Source organism: Dipodomys ordii, unplaced genomic scaffold (genome assembly GCF_000151885.1).
Source record: "Dipodomys ordii isolate 6190 unplaced genomic scaffold, Dord_2.0 Scaffold5, whole genome shotgun sequence".
NCBI classification, from domain to species: Eukaryota; Metazoa; Chordata; class Mammalia; order Rodentia; family Heteromyidae; genus Dipodomys; species Dipodomys ordii.
The window spans coordinates 20,362,077-20,379,986 of NW_012267221.1; the positions used below are offsets into that span (position 1 = coordinate 20,362,077).

The 17,910-nt window shown below is 41.4% G+C and overlaps 1 protein-coding gene across 3 annotated transcripts in view; it reads left to right on the forward strand.

The window, feature by feature from the left end:
* The window catches only part of Ppig (peptidylprolyl isomerase G (cyclophilin G)), a 48,030-nt gene that overhangs the window by 13,291 nt on the left and 16,829 nt on the right, over positions 1–17,910 (forward strand). For all 3 annotated transcript variants that reach the window (XM_013029699.1, XM_013029682.1, XM_013029690.1), the window contains exons 7-9: positions 4,812–4,899; positions 13,271–13,300; positions 13,399–13,538. In XM_013029699.1, coding sequence (XP_012885153.1) covers positions 4,812–4,899; positions 13,271–13,300; positions 13,399–13,538 — 258 coding nt within the window. The remainder of the gene's footprint in view (positions 1–4,811; positions 4,900–13,270; positions 13,301–13,398; positions 13,539–17,910) is intronic.

The window sequence follows — 17,910 nt, forward strand, 5'->3', positions numbered from 1 at the left end:
TGGGGCTTGAACTCTGGGCCTGGGCGCTGTCCCTCAGCTCTTCAGCTCAAGGCAAGCGCTCTACCACTTGAGCTACAGCGCCACTTCCGGTTTTCTGGTGGTTTATTGGAGATAGGAGTCTCACGCTCTCTCCTGCCCAGGCTGGCTTTGAACTGCGATCCTCAGATCTCAGCCTCCTGAGTAGCTAGGATTACAGGCGTGAGCCACCAGCGCCTGGCTAAGAGTCTAGACTTTCTTGTCTGGGCTAGCATAGAACCCTTGACTCTCAGATCTCAGTCACTAGAGTAGCAAGAATTACGCAGGTGTGAGCTATTGGGCCCAGCCTATGTTACTTTTTTGTTGTTGGTGGTGTTAGTGGGGCTTGAACCTTGTGCCTGGGCACTGTCCTTGAGCTTTTTTGCTTAAGGTTAGCACTCTACTCCTTTGGTCCATAGCACCACTTCCAGTTTTCTGGTGGTTAATTGGAGATAAGAATCTCACAGACTTTCCTCCTGGGCTGGCTTCAAACCCCAATCCTCTGGTCTCAACCTCCTGAGTAGCTAGGATTACAGGCATGACCCACTGACACTTGGCTGTGTTACCTTTTTTTTTTTTTTGGTCAGTTCAGTTGTGGGGTTTGGACTCTGGGCCTGGGTGCTGTCCCTCAGCTCTCCAGCTCAAGGCTAGCACCCTACCACTTGAGCCACAGCGCCACTTCCAATTTTCTGGAGATAAGAGTCTCACAAACTTTCCCGCCAAGGCTGGTTTTGAACTGCGATCCTCGGATCTCAGCCTCCTGAGTAGCAAGGATTACAGGAGTGAGCCACTGGCACCTGGCTTGTGTTAGATTTTTTTTTTTTATTAATATAAAATTGGGTTTACCTTGCCCCATTTAGAATGGCTATAATCAAGAACTCTAATAACAACAGATGTTGGAGGGGATGTGGACAGAAGGGAACCCTACTGCATTGTTGGTGGGAGTATAAACTTGTTCAGCCACTTTGGTAAGCAGTATGGAGGTCCCTCAAAAGATTCCACATAGAAGCCGGGCACCAGTGGCACATGCCTATAATCCTAGCTACTCAGGAGACTGAGATCTGAGGATCGTGGTTCAAAGCCAGCCAGGGCAGCGAAGTCCATGAGACTCTTATCTCCAATAAACCTCTAGAAAATGGGAAGTGGCACTGTGGCTTAAGCGATAGTGCGCTCTCCTTGAGCTGGAGAGCACAGGGACAGCGCTCAAACCTAGAGTTCAAGGCGCCCCTCCTCCCCCCACATAGACTTCACATTGGGCTCCCCTATGACCCAGCAATCCCACTTTTGGGCATTTACCTGAGTGATCACAAACAAGACCATACTAAAGCTACTAGCACAACTATGTTGATTGCAGCATTATTTACCATAGCTAAGATATGGAACCAACCCAGATGTCCCTTAGTAGATGAATAGATCAAGAAAATGTGATATTTATATATATATATATATGTATATGTGTGTGTGTATATATATATATGATGGAATTCTATGCCTCCATCAGAAAGAATGACATTGCCCCATTTGTTAGGAAATGGAAAGACTTGGAAAAAAATATATTTAGTGAAGTAAGCCAGGCCCAAAGAAACATAGGTCCCATGGTTTCCCTTTATTTGCAATAACTAGTATATGTCCGAGACAAGCAGAAAAGATCAGATAAGTTGATGTTAGGTGAAATGAACCCCAAGATAAGGACTCAAGTGGTTTTTCTTTCTTGCTATTGTTTCTAACATATTTATAAGATGATTTTTCTGTTGGTTTGTATGTCCCTCCCCCACAGTATAACATACCCTGTTTTCACTCTATTTGATGTTGGTATAATTTGGGGAGGGGAAGGGAAAAACCAAATTGTTTACATAGCTGGAAAAGTGTCTCTGCGGTAGAGTGCTTGCCTTACATTCCTGAGGCCCTCAGCTGCAGAAAAAAAGCCGGAAGTGGTGCTATGGCCCAAGTGGTAGAATGCAAGCCTTGAGCTGAAAAGCTGAGGGACAGCGCCCAGGCCCTGAATTTAGGCCCCATGACCAACAAAAAACAACAACAACAAATTGTTTACATAGGAGTACAGGTGGACCCATTGAAACAATGAAATGTACAAGATGCTATGTCGAAAACTGAACTTTACAACTTTGACTGGGGGTGGGAGAGTATGGTGCAGATGGGAGGGCAGGGATGTTAAGGGATAAACAAAGGAGGAGGCAACAATGCTTGATAAGAAATGAACTCATTAACTTGCTCATGTAATTGTAACCCCTCTACCGTATTTTCACAATAAAACTTACAATAAAAAATTGGGTTTTAGGAAATTATCACATTGTATTGATTAGTATTTGAAAAGTTCCTGCTCTGTTCTAAACTCTCAGAAGTGCTCAATCTTATTCTTTATTAAAGAAATTTAGGGCTGGGAATGTAGCTTAGTGATAGAGTGTCCTAGCGTGCATGAAGCCCTGGGTTTGATTCCTCAGCACCACATAAACAGAAAAAGCCAGAAATGACCCATGGCTCAAGTGGTAGAGTGCTAGCCTTTAGCAAAAGAAGCTCAGGGACAGTGCCCAGGCCCTCTGAGTTCAAGCCCCAGGACCAGCAGAGAGAGAAAGGGAGAGAGAGAGAGAGGGAAAGAGAAAGAAAAGAGAAGAGAGAAGGAAAGAAATTTAACAGTATTTCTTAGTAAAAAATAACACTTTTTTTGGGGGGGGGTCCAGTCGTGGGGCCTGAACTCTGGGCCTGGGTGCTGTAAGCTAGCACTCTACCACTTGAGCCACAGCGCCACTTCTGGCTTTTTTCTTTTTGCTTATGTGGAGCTGAGGAATCGAACCCAGGGCCTCAGGCATGCAAGGCAAGCACTCTGCCACTGAGCCACCTTCCCAGCCCCAAAACAACACATTTTGAAGGGTGTGGCTTTGCTTACGTACACCAGTGCGTGCATACAGTATTGGGACTTGAATTCAGGTCCTTGTTCTGTCACTTGGCTTTTTTAGTCCAAGTGGTTCATGGTGCTCTTCCACTTGAGCCATACCTCTACTCCCAGCTTATTGTTCACTAATTTGGATGTAGGAGTCTTACTGACTTTTCTGCCCAAGCTGGCATTGAAACAGGATCCTCAGATCTCAGTTTTCTGAGTAGCTAGGATTGTAGGCCTGAGCCACCAGTGCCTGGCAAGACCTCACATCCTTGCTTAACGTTTTTTGCTCAAGGCTAGCACACTTTGTAGTCACAGCTCCACTTCCAGTTTTCTGGAACGGAGATAAAAGTCTGGTGGATTTTCCTGCCCAGCCTATAAACCTCAATCCTCCATAGCTAGGATTACAGATGTGAGGCACCAGGCCCCTGTTTTGCCCTTTTGGTTTTATTCATTGTTGTTGTTTAATTGTTACTAGAAAGGTGATTACAGCAGGGTAACAGTTACATAAGTCAGGTAAAGAGTATATTTCTTTTTGAACAATGTTACCCCTTCCTTTGTGTTCTCCTAGTTTTTCCTCCCATACCTACCTTCAAATTGTACAGTTCATTCTAAACATATTGTCTAATTTTGAGTAACACTGCTGCATTTGTTTACTCTTTGTCCCTCCACCTCTGTGATCCCCCCTTTGCCCTCCCAAAGACAGATAAATAAACGACCAAAAAGAAAACAAAAACAATAAAGAAAAACCTCCTCTTTGTTTCCATTTCCTCTTGTTTTTATACAGTACTGGGAATTGAACCCCAGTACCTTATACATTGTATACATTGTTGTGAAGGAAGAAATAGAAATTGTTAAATGTTTTGGAATGTGAATATAGCTCGTTGGTATAGTATATGTAAAGCAATAGGTTCAAACTTCAGCACTCAAAAGAATAAGGTAAAATTTTTAAATCTAAAATGAAGGTAGAAGCCAGGACCAAGTGGATCAGTTCATACTTGTAATCCTAGCTATTCAGGAGGCTGAGATCTGAGAATTCTGGTTCCAAGCTGGAAATCCTAGGAACTTATCTCCAATTAATTAGCAAAATTAGAAGTGGAGGTATGGTCCAAGAGGTAGAGCACCATTGGGCACTGTTGGCTTATGCCTGTAATCCTAGCTACTCAGGAGGTTGAGATCTGAGGATCCCAGTTCAAAGCCAGCCCAGGTAGGAAAATCCATGAGATTCTTACCTCCAATAAACCACCAGAAAACTGGAAGTGGCGCTGTGACTCAAGTGGTAGAGCACTCGAGCTGAAGAGCTCAGGGATAGCAGGCCCAGAGTTCAAGCCTCACAACTGACAAAAAACAAAAACAAAAAACCCCAAGAGGTAGAGCTTTGAGCAGAAAAAGCTAAGCAAGAGCATGAGGCTTGAGTTCAAACCCCAGTACCAGGGGCTGGGAAGGTGGCTCAGTGGTAGAATGCTTGCCTTGCATGCATGAGGCCCTGGGTTCGAATCCTCAGCACCATATAAGCAAAAAGAAAAAAGCCGGAAGTGGTGTTGTGGCTCAAGTGGTAGAGTGCTAGCCTTGAGCTGAAAAGCTGAGGGACAGTGCCCAGGCCCAGAGTTCAGGCCCCAACAACCGGACCCAAAAACAAAAAAAACAGTACCAGCACAAATATAAGTAAATAAATAAATATGGTTGAAGAAGTTGACTAATTTGATTCTCTTCCTTCTGACCTAACCTTGTTATTTAAGTTGTGCCTGACACTAAAGAATAATGCTACATATCTATAATCCTAACACTTGGAAAACTGAGAGAAAGAAGTTAGGATTTCAAGGCCTGTGTTACCTAAATAAAACCCATGATCTTTTTTTTGTCTTTCAAATAATGTAACTGAAAACTTTGCTTCTCTATATAGATGAGAGTTTTGCTGTTAAACACAACAAAGAATTTCTCTTGTCAATGGCTAACAGAGGGAAGGATACAAATGGTTCACAGTTCTTCATGTAAGTATTTGTGATCTGAGGGTTTTAAATACCCTATTCTTTTCCACAAAGGAGATTGTTTAATGAAGAGGAGCAAAGAATTGAATTATTGAAGTTTTACAGAGATTTGTCAGGATCTAAGAACAAATTAAAGGCATTTGTCTTGGCCAAATTATGACAGTTTTAGCTTAAAAATTATTATTAGAGGGCTGGGAAGGTGGATCAGTGGTAGAGTGCTTGCTTTGCATGCATGAGTCCTGGGTTTGATTCCTCAGCACCACATAAGCAAAAATAAAAAAGCCGGAAGTGGCGCTGTGGCTCAAGTGGTAGAGCGCTAGCCTTGAGCTGAAGAGCTGAGGGACAGTGCCCAGGCCCAGAGTTCAGGCCCCACGACCGGACCCCCCAAAAAAAGAAAAAGAAAAAGCCAGAAATGGTACTGTGGCTCAAGTGATAGAATGCTAGCATTGAGCTGAAGAGCTCAGGGACAGTGCCCAGGCCCAGCGTTCAAGCCCCACGACCCACAAAAAATAGACACATACACATATGTATATATTTTATTAGATTACAATAAAAATAGTCACATACACACCTTATTTTTAATTTAACTTTCTATAATTAACTACCAGCCATGGTGTGTGTGTGTGTGTGTCTGTCTGTGTGTGTCTGTGTGTGTGTGTCTGTGTGTGTGTGTCTGTGTGTATGTGTCTGTATGTGTGTGTGTGTGTCTGTGTCTGTGTGTGTTCAGGGCTTGGGTCCTGTCCCTGAACTTATTTGCTCGAAGCTAGCGCTCTTCCACTTGTCACTGTTCCACTTCAGCTTTTGGTGGTTAATTGAAGCTAAGAGTTTCATGGACTTCCTGCTGGGGCTGGCTTTAAATCATAGCTCTCAGATTTCAGCCTCTTAAATTACTACAGTTATGGGTGTGAGCTTTTTTGTTCAAAGCTGATGCTTTATTACTTCATCCATAGCTCACTTCTGGCTTTTTGGTGGTTAATTTGAGATAAGAGTCTCAGATTTGGGGCTAGGAAGGTGGCTCAGTGGTAGCGTGCTTGCCTTGCATGCACGAGGCCCTGGGTTCGATTCCTCAGCACCACATAAGCAGAAAATGCTGGAAGTGGCACTGTGACTCAAGTGATAGAATGCTAGCTTTGAGCTGAAGGGCTGAGGGATAGTGCCCAGGCCCAGTGTTCAGGCCCCACGACCAGAAAAGAAAAAAAAAAAAAGAGTCTTAGATTTGTCTTCCCCAAGCTGGTATTGAACCTCGATTCTTGGATCTCAGCCTTCTGAGTAGCTAGGATTACAGGTGTGAGCCACCAGTGTCTAGCTAATGGTCTGAATATCTTCAATAAAAAATTCCCAAAATACAGCAGTTTGTAAATTTCTGAATCTTTCTGAGATGTGAATCATTCCTTTATACAATGAATCTATGTTACACTCTTTATTAGTTGTTTAGAAGCCTTGGTTACTGGGTCAGCTGTAAAGTGTTAATGCTTATATTCAAGTAGAGTTCACATTTATCATTTTTATTTCATTTTAATTTTAGATAGGACATTTAAACACTATATTTAAATGTATAATAGATTGCTTTTTTTTGTTTTAATACTTTGACCTTGTGCTTACTGGGCAGGCACACTCCCATTTGAGCCACGCCCAAGCTATTTTATTTCTTTTTTTTGGGGTGGGGATCCGGTTGTGGGGCCTGAACTCTGTGCCTGGGTGCTGTCTCTCAGTTCTTCAGCTCAAGGCTAGCATGCATGCAAGGCAAGCGCTAAGATTAGTGTTTTTGTGTGATTCCCCCCCCCCCCCCCCGTGTTAGCCCTGGGGTTTTAACTCAGGATCTAGTTACTATCCCTGAACTTTTTGTGCTCAAGGCTAGCTTCTGTCATTTGAGTCACAGCTCCACTCTGGCTTTTGAGGGGTATAATTAGGTTGGCTTCCATGATCCTCAGACCACAGTCTCCTGAGTAGCTAGTTTATAGCTGTAAGCCACCAATGCCTGGCTTTTTTCTGATTTTTAATGTGTTTTTCCCTTTTTTTGGTGGTACTGGGAATTTAACTTAGGGCTTTGTGTCACTAGGCTGGTGCTTTACCAGGTGACCTACATGTCCAGCCTCTTTTTAATTTTTTCGAAGGTTAGCCTTCATTTTATGTCCAGGCAGCTCTAGGCTGTGCCCTTCCTACTTATACTTCCCTGTATCTGGGGTAATGAGTATATCCTGCCATACCCAGATATTGGTTGAAAAGGTTTCTTGCAAATCTCAAAGTTCTTTTTTACCAGCGTTGTCAATCTCTCATCTCCATCTCCTAAGTAGCTATGATTACAGGCTTCAGCCACTGCACCTGCTTTGTTTGTGTCTTGTTAAAAAAGTGTTCCTTGTTTTGTATGTTGATTTTTTTTCCTTTGATGTTGGGGGTTTTGCACATGATAGGGATGTGCTTTTACAACAGAGCTGTATCTCCAGCTTACGTCTGTAAAATACTATCATGAATTCAAAAGTTAAAACTTTCTGGTGCTGGCGATTAGAGCTTAGCACCTTCCTTGCCCTGAAACAAGAATGCCCTGAAATGTCGTTCCTGCTCAGTCCCACTCCCTTGTTCCGACTCCCTGATGCTTTTCAGCTCATTCCTACTTATACAAGTTAGGAGCCAGCTTCACTAGTTTCTGGTTTATATCCTTATCCTTTTTGAAAACATAGGCAAGTACGTGTTTTCTTCCTTATTTTTTTTCTTATATAGTAGATTTTATACTACATATACTGCTGTTTTGCTCTTTTCCCTTAACAGTATATACTTAAAATTACTCCATATCAGCATAAATGATTTTTACTTTTAGAGCTTTGTAATATTCCTTTTTGCTTATATCAGTTGTCGTACAGGGTTCCTGTTTTGTCTTTTTTGTTGTTGGTGGTGGTCATGGGGCTTGAACTCGGCCTGAGCACTGTCCCTCAGCTCTTCAGCTTAAGGCTAACATTCTACCACTTGAGCCACAGCACCACTTCAGTTTTCTGGTGGTTAATTGGAGATAAGAGTCTTACAAACTTTCCTGCCTGGGCTGGCTTTGAACTGTGATCCTCAGATCTCAGCCACCTGAGTAGCTAGGATTACAGGCATGAGCCATCGGCACCGGCTTTGTCTTTTTTTTTTTAGGGCTTATTAGCTTATATTAGTAATATATGGGATTTTCATTGTGGTGTTTTTTGGTTTTTTGGGGGGCTAGTCCTGGGGCTTAAACTTGGCCTAGGTGCTATCCCTGTGTTTTTGTGCTCAAGGTTAGCACTCTACCATTTGAGCCTTATGGCTCCATTTTCAAGATTTTGGGGGGTAGTTAATTATAGATAAGATTTTCACAGACTTTCCTGATTGGGCTTGCTTTGAGCCTCAGTCCTCAGATCTTAGCCTGGTGAGTAACTAGGATTACAGTCATGAACCACTGGTGCCCAACACGTATTCTGATTAGATTAACCTCCTCTATTATTCTCCCTTACCCACTATGTCCCTTCTTCAACCTCTTTATGATTTTTCTCACTTTACTTTTTTTTTTTTTGGCTAGTCGTGGGGCTTGAACTCTGGGCCTGGTCTCTGTCTCTCAGCTCTTCAGCTCAAGGCTAGCGCTCTACCACTTGAGCCACAACGCCACTTCCAATTATCTGGTGGTATATTGGAGATAAGAGTCCCACGGACTTTCTTGCCTGGGCTGGCTTTGAACTGTGATCCTCAGATCTCAGCCTCCTCAGTAGCTAGGATTATAGGCGTGAGCCACCAACACCCGGCTTCACTTTATTATTTCTTATCCAGCTTATGCTGGCACCCTGCAATAGAGCCTTTCTTTCCTGTCACTTTTATTTAGTGCATATTTTAAATGAAATTTTTATTTCCTTTGTTGTTGAAAATTAGAAAGCATCCAGGTACCAGTGATTCAAACTGTAATTCTGAGAATGGGAAAGCCAAAATTTGAAGCTGGCTGTGGCAGAAAAGTTCAACAGATTCCTTCTTAATCCATAGCTAGTTGAATGTTCCAGTTATAATAAGCTGTAATGGAGCCTGGGCCAACCAGAGCAAAAAAGTCTGCAATATTCCAGACTTTTTTCAGAAGCTAGGTGTGGTGGCATATGCCTGTATATCTAGCAACAACTAGAAATCTAAAGTGGGCACATGAAGGTTCAATTTGCCCAAGTGGCAAGCAGGACCCTATCATACAAATAATCAGTGAAAACTGGGCTAGAGGCATAGGTCATGGTTCTGTAGTGTCCCTGAGTTCAGGCCTAGTCTTTCAAAAAATAAAATGACTAAAATTTAAAAATTGGCAAGCAGAAATAAAGTGATCCCAGAGCTGCTGCTTGCGTGTGTGTATGTGTGTGAGTGTGTCCGTGCATACGTGTGTGTGCACACACACATGCACATGTGTGCCAGTACCAAGACAAACTCTGAATCTTGGCTATTTTGCTTATAGTTAGGACTCTACCCACTTGAGCCACACCTCCCCCTGGCTGATTAATCGGAGATAGAATCTCATATGTTTTCTATTTGGGCTGACTTCAATTTGTGATCTTCAGATCATAACCTCCAGAATAGCTGGGATTATAGTTTGTGAGCCACTGCCTCCCAACTCCCCAGAACTTCTTTACAAGCAATAAAAATACTGCTGGAGTACAGCATGTCCTCAGTGATTAACTTCTAGATATATCATGAATCTCTTTTATTTTTTGTCAGTCATGGGGCTTGAACTCTGGGCCTGAGCGCTGTCCCTGAACTCTTCAGCTCAAGGCTACCACTCTGCCACTTGAGCTACAGTGCCACTTCCAGTTTTCCAGTAGTTTTTTGGAGATAATTTCACAGACTTCCTTGCCTGGGCTGGCTTTGAACCACGATCCTCAGATCTTAGCCTCCTGAGTAGCTAGGATTAGAGGCATGAGCCACTGGCACCCAGCTCATGAATCTCTTTATATATCACTAGAACAGCATTATCACTGCATGAATCCATTGATTGTGAGTTATTGGTGTTAATTTGGGGCCCTTTGCATGATGCTTGCTTTTTTTTCCATTTTTGTTTTTTGATCTGTCATGGGGCTTGAACCTGGCCTGGGCACTGCCCCTGAACTTTACTGCTCAAGACTAGCATGTTCCCACTTTGTGCCACAGCTCCACTTCCATTTTTCTGGTGGTTAAAAGACTACGATCCTCCGATCTCAGCCTCCTGAGTAGAACATACTGTACTGTACAGCAGTTAGACCATGTTAAACATGAGCCACAAGCACCAGCTTGTTTTTGGATTTTTGTTTTTTGTTTTAAAGCAGTACTGTGGTTTGCACTAAGGGTCTTGTATTTGTTTGGCAAACACTGTTATTTGAGCCTTACTGTTGCCCTGTTAGATTTTTTTTTTTTTTTTTTTTGGTCGGTCATGGGGCCTGAATTCTGGGTTTGGACTGTCCCTCGGCTCTTTAGCTCAATGCTAGCGCTCTACACTTGAGCCACAGCGCCACTTCCGGCTTTTTCTGCTTATGTGGTGTTGAGGAATTGAACCCAGGGCCTCATGCATGCAAGGCAAGCACTCTATCACTGAGCCACCTTCCCAGCCTGTCCTGTTAGATGTTTTAAAAACAATTTTTTTAGCCCGGCCCCTGTAGCACACACCTGTAATCTTAGCTACTCAGGAGGCTGAGATCTGTGGATAGCAGTTAAAAGCCAGCCCAAGCAGGAAAGTCCCCGTTTATCTCCAATAAACCACTGAAAAATCAGAAGTGGCACTGTGGCTCAAGTCGTAGAGCGCTAGCCTTGAGCACAAAGAGGCTCAGGGACAGTGCCCAGGCCCTGAGTTGTTCAAGTCCCACAACCTACAAAATTTTTTTTTTAAATATATGTTACTGGAATAATTTTTGACATTGATGCATTTATATATGATATATGTATATTACTACATTGATATTTGAACATTAATAGTATGTGTTTGCTTTTTTTTTTGTTGTTGGGTTTTTAGTGTTGGTACTAGGGCTTGAAATCAGGGTCTGGGAGCTGTTCCTTCACTTTTTAGCCAAAGGCTAGTAGTGCTCTACACTTGAGTTACCCTCCACCTCTGGTACTTAATTGGAAGTCAGAGTTTGACAAATGTTCCTACGTAAGGTTGACTTCAGACCATGATCCTTAGATCTCAGCATTCTGAGTAACTAAGTTTATTGGTTGTGATCATTGGTGCCTAGCTATGTGTGCTATTTTTACATTTTTGGCAGTGTTATCATTAATTTTTCTCTTTTAACATAATTCTTTCTTTGCTAAGCAAAAAAGACTCCTATGTTAAGTTTAATATGCTCTCAAAATCTTCCAACTGTTGCTTTTTCTTTAATCCTTTTTTCCATTTTCCAGGTAACTTTCCTACTTTTTACCTGTTCGTCTTTTTTTTTCTTTTCTTTTTTTTTAAAGACAAGGCCTTCCTATATCCTAATCTGCCCATAAACTCACAGTCCTCCTTGCCTCAGCCTCCCAAGTATTGGGATATTTTCTCCCCCTCACACACTTTTTTTTTCTGCTGTACTGGGGGTTGAACCTAAGGTCTCACCTATGCTAAACAAGTGCTTACTACTTGAAATATACCCCAACACTTTTATTTTGTTTTTGAGATAGTGTCAATCCTTTTTGCCCAGGCTTGCCTCAAACTTGTGATCTGCCTGCCTCTACCTCCAGCATCTCTGGTATTACCAATGTAATTCCATATTTGTCTTTTGTGTCTAGCTTGTTTCACTTAGCATGTTTCTCAGTTCTTTCCTACTGTTGCCTTTATCAGAACAACATTCCTTTTTATGGCTAAATGATAGTACACTGTTTATCATATTTGTTTATCCATCTGTTAATACTGATACTTCAGTGGTACTGCGGTGAATGTAAGTGCCTGAATCTCTGATGTTCAATTCTTTTTTTGTTTGGTCCGGTCGTGGGGCGTGAACTCTGGGCCTGAGCGCTGTCCCTCAGCTCTTCAGCTCAAGGCTAGTACTCTACCACTTGAGCCACAACACCACTTTCGGCTTTTTTTTTTTTTTGCTTATGTGGTGCTGAGGAATCGAACCCAGGGCCTCATGCATGCAAGGCAAGCACTCTACCAGTGAGCCTCCTTTGCAGCCCTATAATCCCCAAATTTTTATGTGGTGTTTTCAGTCTTTCACAGATATATGCAGTAGATAGTAATAGTGTTGGCAAGGATATGGGAAAATCAGAACTCCTCTATCTTGCTTGTGGAAATATAACATGGTGTAACTACTATACAGTATAGTCAAAGGTTCCTCAGAAAAACAAAATAGAGGATTAATATACAGCCCAACAATTCTACTAAATATATTTAATCAAAGAATTGAACATCAGGGCTGGGAAGGTGGCTCAGTGGTAGAGTGCTTGCCTTGCCTGCCTGAGGCCCTGGGTTCAATTCCTCTGCACCACATAAGCAAAAAGAAAAAAGCCGGAAGTGGTGCTGTGGCTCAAGTGGTAGAGCACTAGCCTTGAGCTGAAGAGCTGAGGAACAGCATCCAGGCCCAGAGTTCAGGCCCCATGACCGGACCCAAAAAAAACCCAACAAAAACGTGGACCGTTTCTGTTCAGGTTCAATAAAGTATGTCTGAGGACCATCAGGAATATGGCTATTCCCACCTGTCCCACCTGTTAGCCCCTGCCAGCTTTAACTGTCTAGTATGTTAAGACCAGAAAAACTGATTAGATTGTAAAATAATTGGATAAATTTGATGTGTCAATATTGTAGAACATTGAATAGCCATGAATATAAGAATTCACATGTGAGCTGGGAAGGTGGTTCAGTGGTAGAGCTCTTGCCTTGCATGCATGAGGCCCTGGTCCTCAGCACCACATAAGCAAAAAGAAAAAAGCAGGAAGTGGCGCTGTGGCTCAAGTGGTAGAGCTCTAGTCTTGAGTTGAAGAGCTGAGGGACAGAGTTCAGGCCCCATGACTGGACCCAAAAAAAAAAAAAAAGAATTCACATGTAAGAAATACAAATGGGGGGCTGGGAAGGTGGCTCAGTGGTAGTGTGTTTGCCTTGCATGCATGAGTCCCCGGGTTCGATTCCTCAGCACCACATAAGCAGAAAAAGCCAGAAGTGGTGGTGTGGCTCAAGTGGTAGAGCGCTAGCCTTGAGCTGAAGAGCTGAGGGACAGTGCCCAGCCCAGAGTTCAGGCCCCACGACCAAAAAAAAAAAAAAAACAAGAAATACAAATGGATAGAAAAATAATGTCAACATATAGAAATAAGATTAAGACCATATGATTCTGTTAAGATAGCATATAATTTCTGAGTTTCCAACTTTGTTTCCAATGCAGTTATTTTCTTTTCCTTTTTAGAGATGCTAACTTTGTTTTTCTCTGACTTTGTTTTTATTCTCCTATCTGATGACTTCCAAAAGAACAACGAAACCAACTCCTCATTTAGATGGGTAAAGTATTTTAATATTTTACAACCTACTTTTATTTTTAAAAATAATTTAATATTGTTAAAAGAAGCTTTTATTTAATGGTTCTCACTTGCCTCTAGGCATCATGTTGTTTTTGGGCAAGTGATCTCTGGTCAAGAAGTTGTGAGAGAGATAGAAAACCAGAAAACAGATGCAGCTAGCAAACCATTTGCTGAAGTTCGAATACTCAGTTGTGGAGAGTTAATTCCCAAATCTAAAGGTAAGGAAATTCTTTTTCTTTTTTTTTGGCCAGTCCTGGGGCTTGAACTCAGGGCCTGGGTGCTGTCCCTGAGCCTACTTGTGCTCAAGGTTAACACTCTACCACTTGAGCCACAGCACATCTATTTTCTGAATAGTTCATTGGAGATAAAAGTCTCACGGACTTTTCTGCCTGGGCTGACTACAAACCATGATCCTCAGATCCTAGCCTCCTGAGTAGCTAGGATTACATGTTTGAGTCATCAGCACCCAGCATATTTGTGAGAATTCTTATTCATGTGAAATAAGCAGAGATGCTCTAAATATTTGGTATGAAATTCATAATAAAGCTTATGTAAGTATGAGGTGTTTGTATTTTTAAATACATTTTATGCATTTGTTTTCTTAATTTTTTTAAGTTTACAAAATTGTATATGTTTGTCATAGACAGTATGATCAATATGATGTTTTTAAAATACATTGTAGATTGGATGAATTGACTTACTAACATGCTGTTATTTTACTTTTTTGTGGTAAGAACATTTAAAATCTACTTAGAGGGTTTGTTTGTTTCCAGTCCTGGGGCTTGAACTTTGGACCTAGGCAGTATCCCTAAGCTTTTGTGCTCAAGACTAGTGCTCTACCACTTGCCACAGCTCCACTTGTGACTTTCTGGTAGTTTATTGGAGATAAAAGTCTCATGGACTTTTGCTACCCAGGCTGGCTTTGAACTATCTTCCTCAGTCTCCTGAGTAGCTAGGATTTCAGGCATTCACCAGCAGTGTTCCACATAGTGTTTACTGTTTTGTTTTTAATAGGAAGTTGTTTTAACGCTGTTTTTGAGATGGGGCTGCTTACATAATCTTTTCCTTCTAAAGTAAATATATACAAAATAAATACAAGTTTGAGAGGGCAAATAAAGCTTAGGGAACTGTGGAACAAAACGTTACTAAGTTTAGTTGAACAATTTTAACAGGTTTAATTTTTGTTATGGAATGTATTTCACTTGCATGTGATATGGTTTCAGATATTTTTGTCTTTTTTTGTCAGTCGTGGAGCTTGAACCTAGAGCTTGAGCACTGTACCTGATCTTTTTTGCTCAAGGCTACCACTCTACCACTTTGAGCCACAACACCACTTCCACTTTTCTGGTGGCTAATTGGATATGAGTCTCCCAGACTTTTCTTCCTGGACTGACATTGAACTGCAGTTTTTAGATCTCAGCCTATCTTAATGTATTCATATTCACTGTGAATTTCTTTCTTTCCTTTTAGGCATATTTAAAAGTTTAATATCTCACTCTTAATAGCCCTTATTTAGATTTTGATTTACAAAGTATATATAAGTAAATTTTTTTAAATTTATATTTATACCCACTCTGCCATATTAATAGCAAGGGTTTTGGATTCCTATTTACAGTTTGATTCATGAGACAAAATGGGATTTCTCCAGCCCTGAGTTGACTTAACTTTATGAGATGCTATGGTACAGGAAACAGCATAGCTGTTACATATAAGTCCCACGCACTTGACACTTCGTATCTTTAGGGTCCAGAGGAACATGAGTGGATAAGGAAAAACTACCTTAGTTCAATGAAACCATTACATCTGCAATCTTTCAGTTTTTAAACCTTGTTCTTCTCTTTAGTGCAGCAGCATTTCATCAATATTGATAAGCAATCTTAACAGGAAGATACAACACAAGTCATAGGGCAAGTGCCCAGGAAATGTATCCAAATTCTCATTTATGATGGATTTAGTATGCTTCTGTAAGTTATGTGTTCAGAGATAACTGGCCAAATGTCAAATCATCGGATGTTCCTTAGACTGATAGACTGATGGAAAAGTCATAACTAGCTCTTACTCCTCTTAAGATCCTATAAGCAGGTAGTCCAGAAACAATCCAGGGATGTCTTTTCTTCATCCCTGTTGATTATCATTATGGGAAATATTAATGTTTATACAAGTGAAAATATTATGTTCATTACCCAAGTTCAATGATATATTCACAGCCAATCTTGTTTTGTTCCTTTCTAGTTACTCCCTTTCCTTTTCCTTTTTTTCATTTTCTTTTCTCCTTGTCCTCTCTGTCTTTTCTCCTTGTCCTCTCTGCCCCCCCCCCCCAGGGCATGGGCGCTATCCCTGAGCCTCTTTGTGTTCAAGGCCACTTGAGCCAGAGGACCACTTCCAGCTTTTTCTGAGTAGTTTATTAGGGTCTCGCAGCATTTCCTTCCTGGGCTGGCTTTGGGCCATGATCCTCACATCTCAGCTTCCTGAGTAACTAGGATTACAAGTGTGAGCCATTGGAGCTCAGCTTCCCTTTTTTTTGTTTGTTTGTTGTTATTTTAGTGGGTTCTCTCTATATTGTCAGGACTAGACTCAAACTCCTGGGCATGTATGAGTTCTTTTTCTTTTATTTTAAACCAAATTCCAGACAGCATTTTATCAGCGAGTATTTCATTTTTTTTTCTGTGATAACCAATACCTATAGTCTTACATATTTTTAGATATAAAAAATCCTAACCAGGTGCCAGGCTCACACATGTAATCATAGCTATTCAGGAGGCTGAGATCTGATGACTGAAGTTCAAAGCCAGCCTGGGCAGAAAAGTCACCATGAGACTCTTACTGTGGCTCAAGTGGTAGAACACTAGCCTTGAGAACAAAAAAGCTCAGGGACAATACCCAAATCCTCAGTTCAAGTCCTACAAACAACAACAACAAAAATACTGACAGTGTTTAGATTTTTTTGGGGGGAGGGGGGAGTCCAGTCGTGGGGCCTGAACTCTGGGCCTGGGCGCTGTCCCTCAGCAATTCAGCTCAAGGCAAGCACTCTACCACTGAGCAACCTTCCCAGCCCACAGTGTTTAGATTTTCTAATTGGATTGTTAGTGGTTGTTTTAATCTGGGTAAAAATAAGGTTCAAACATTAAGATTGATCTTGTAAGTTGGTTTGTTTGTTTGTTTGTTTCATCGAGGTATTGTAATCATACAACTGTAGTCCTGACTACTTAAGAGAGTGTGGCAGGAGCCCAGGAGTTTGAGCCCAGGAGTTTGAGGTCAATCAGGGCAACACAGCAAGACTTTATGTTTGTTTGTTTTTTAATAGATTTCTCTCAATGTCTCCTTGAAATTTGTTTGTTGACAAATCTAGGTATCATTTGTCATAATTTCACAAAATATTTTACATATTGGCTCTTAATATGTTTTGTTTCTGTGCTTCTATTTCATATGATTTAGTAAGCAGACATAAAAATCAACAGATGCGGCTGGGTGCTGGTGGCTCACGCCTGTAATCCTAGTGACTCGGGAGGTTGAGATCTGAGGATTACAGTTCAAAGCCAGCCCAGGCAGGAAAGTCTGTGAGACTCTTATCTCCAATAAACCACTAGAAAACTGGAAGTGGTGCTGTGGCTCGAGAGGTAGAGCACTCGCCTTGAGCTGAAGAGTGTAGGGACAGTGCCCAGGCCCACAGTTCAAGCCCCATGACCAACCAAAAAAAATATCGACAGATGCAGTGTTTTTAAAATACTTTTTTCTATTTTCTTTTTAAAAAGGTGATGTACAGAGGGGTTACAGCTACATAAATCAGGTGAAAGATGCAGAGTTATAGAAAATTTTTTCTGATGGGAATAGGAATCGTAAGATAGGATGTCTCCTTTGTGCTTTTCAGTAGCCATCGATGTTCAGTGTCTCAATTAGGAGTTGCAAGAGGATAATTGAACTGTAATTTCTTTTTCACTTTTTGCTAGAATAAAAAGGAATTTTATCTACTTGAGTAGTGAGTAATATAGTTCACATAGGAAAGGCAATACAAGTAGTTTATATTTCATTTACTGATAATCTTATTGTCATATAGTGATGGAATCAACTATATTTTTTATATTCCAGCTTATTGTAATTACTATGTTGTCCCATCTTTGGCTTGGATAAATCTCTTCATATCCACCTTAGTTTGAATTAGAATGACTATAAAGAGGTCAAATTCTACCCATTTCATTAGTTTTCCTCCAACTCCTTCCTGCTGAGCTTCACTTGTGTTAGTTGACTGATTTTTTTAAAACATTTGCATTTTTGGACTCTTAAAATTACTTCGAGCCAGGTGCTCATGTCTCAAGCTTGTAATCCTGAGACTGAGATCTGACGATAGTAGTTCAAAACCAGACCTGGCAGGAAAGTCCATCCCCACTTAGTTAATCATAAAAGAAAAATGGTGGAAATGGAGCTGTGGCCCAAGTGGTAGAGTGCTAACTCTCAGCAAAAAAACCTCAAGGACAGTGCCCAGGCCCTGAGCTCAACCTCCTTGCCCCCCCAATTTCTTTTTTTCTTTCTTTTTTTTGGGGGGGTCCAGTCATGGGGCCTGAACTCTGGGCCTGGGCGCTGTCGCTCAGCTCT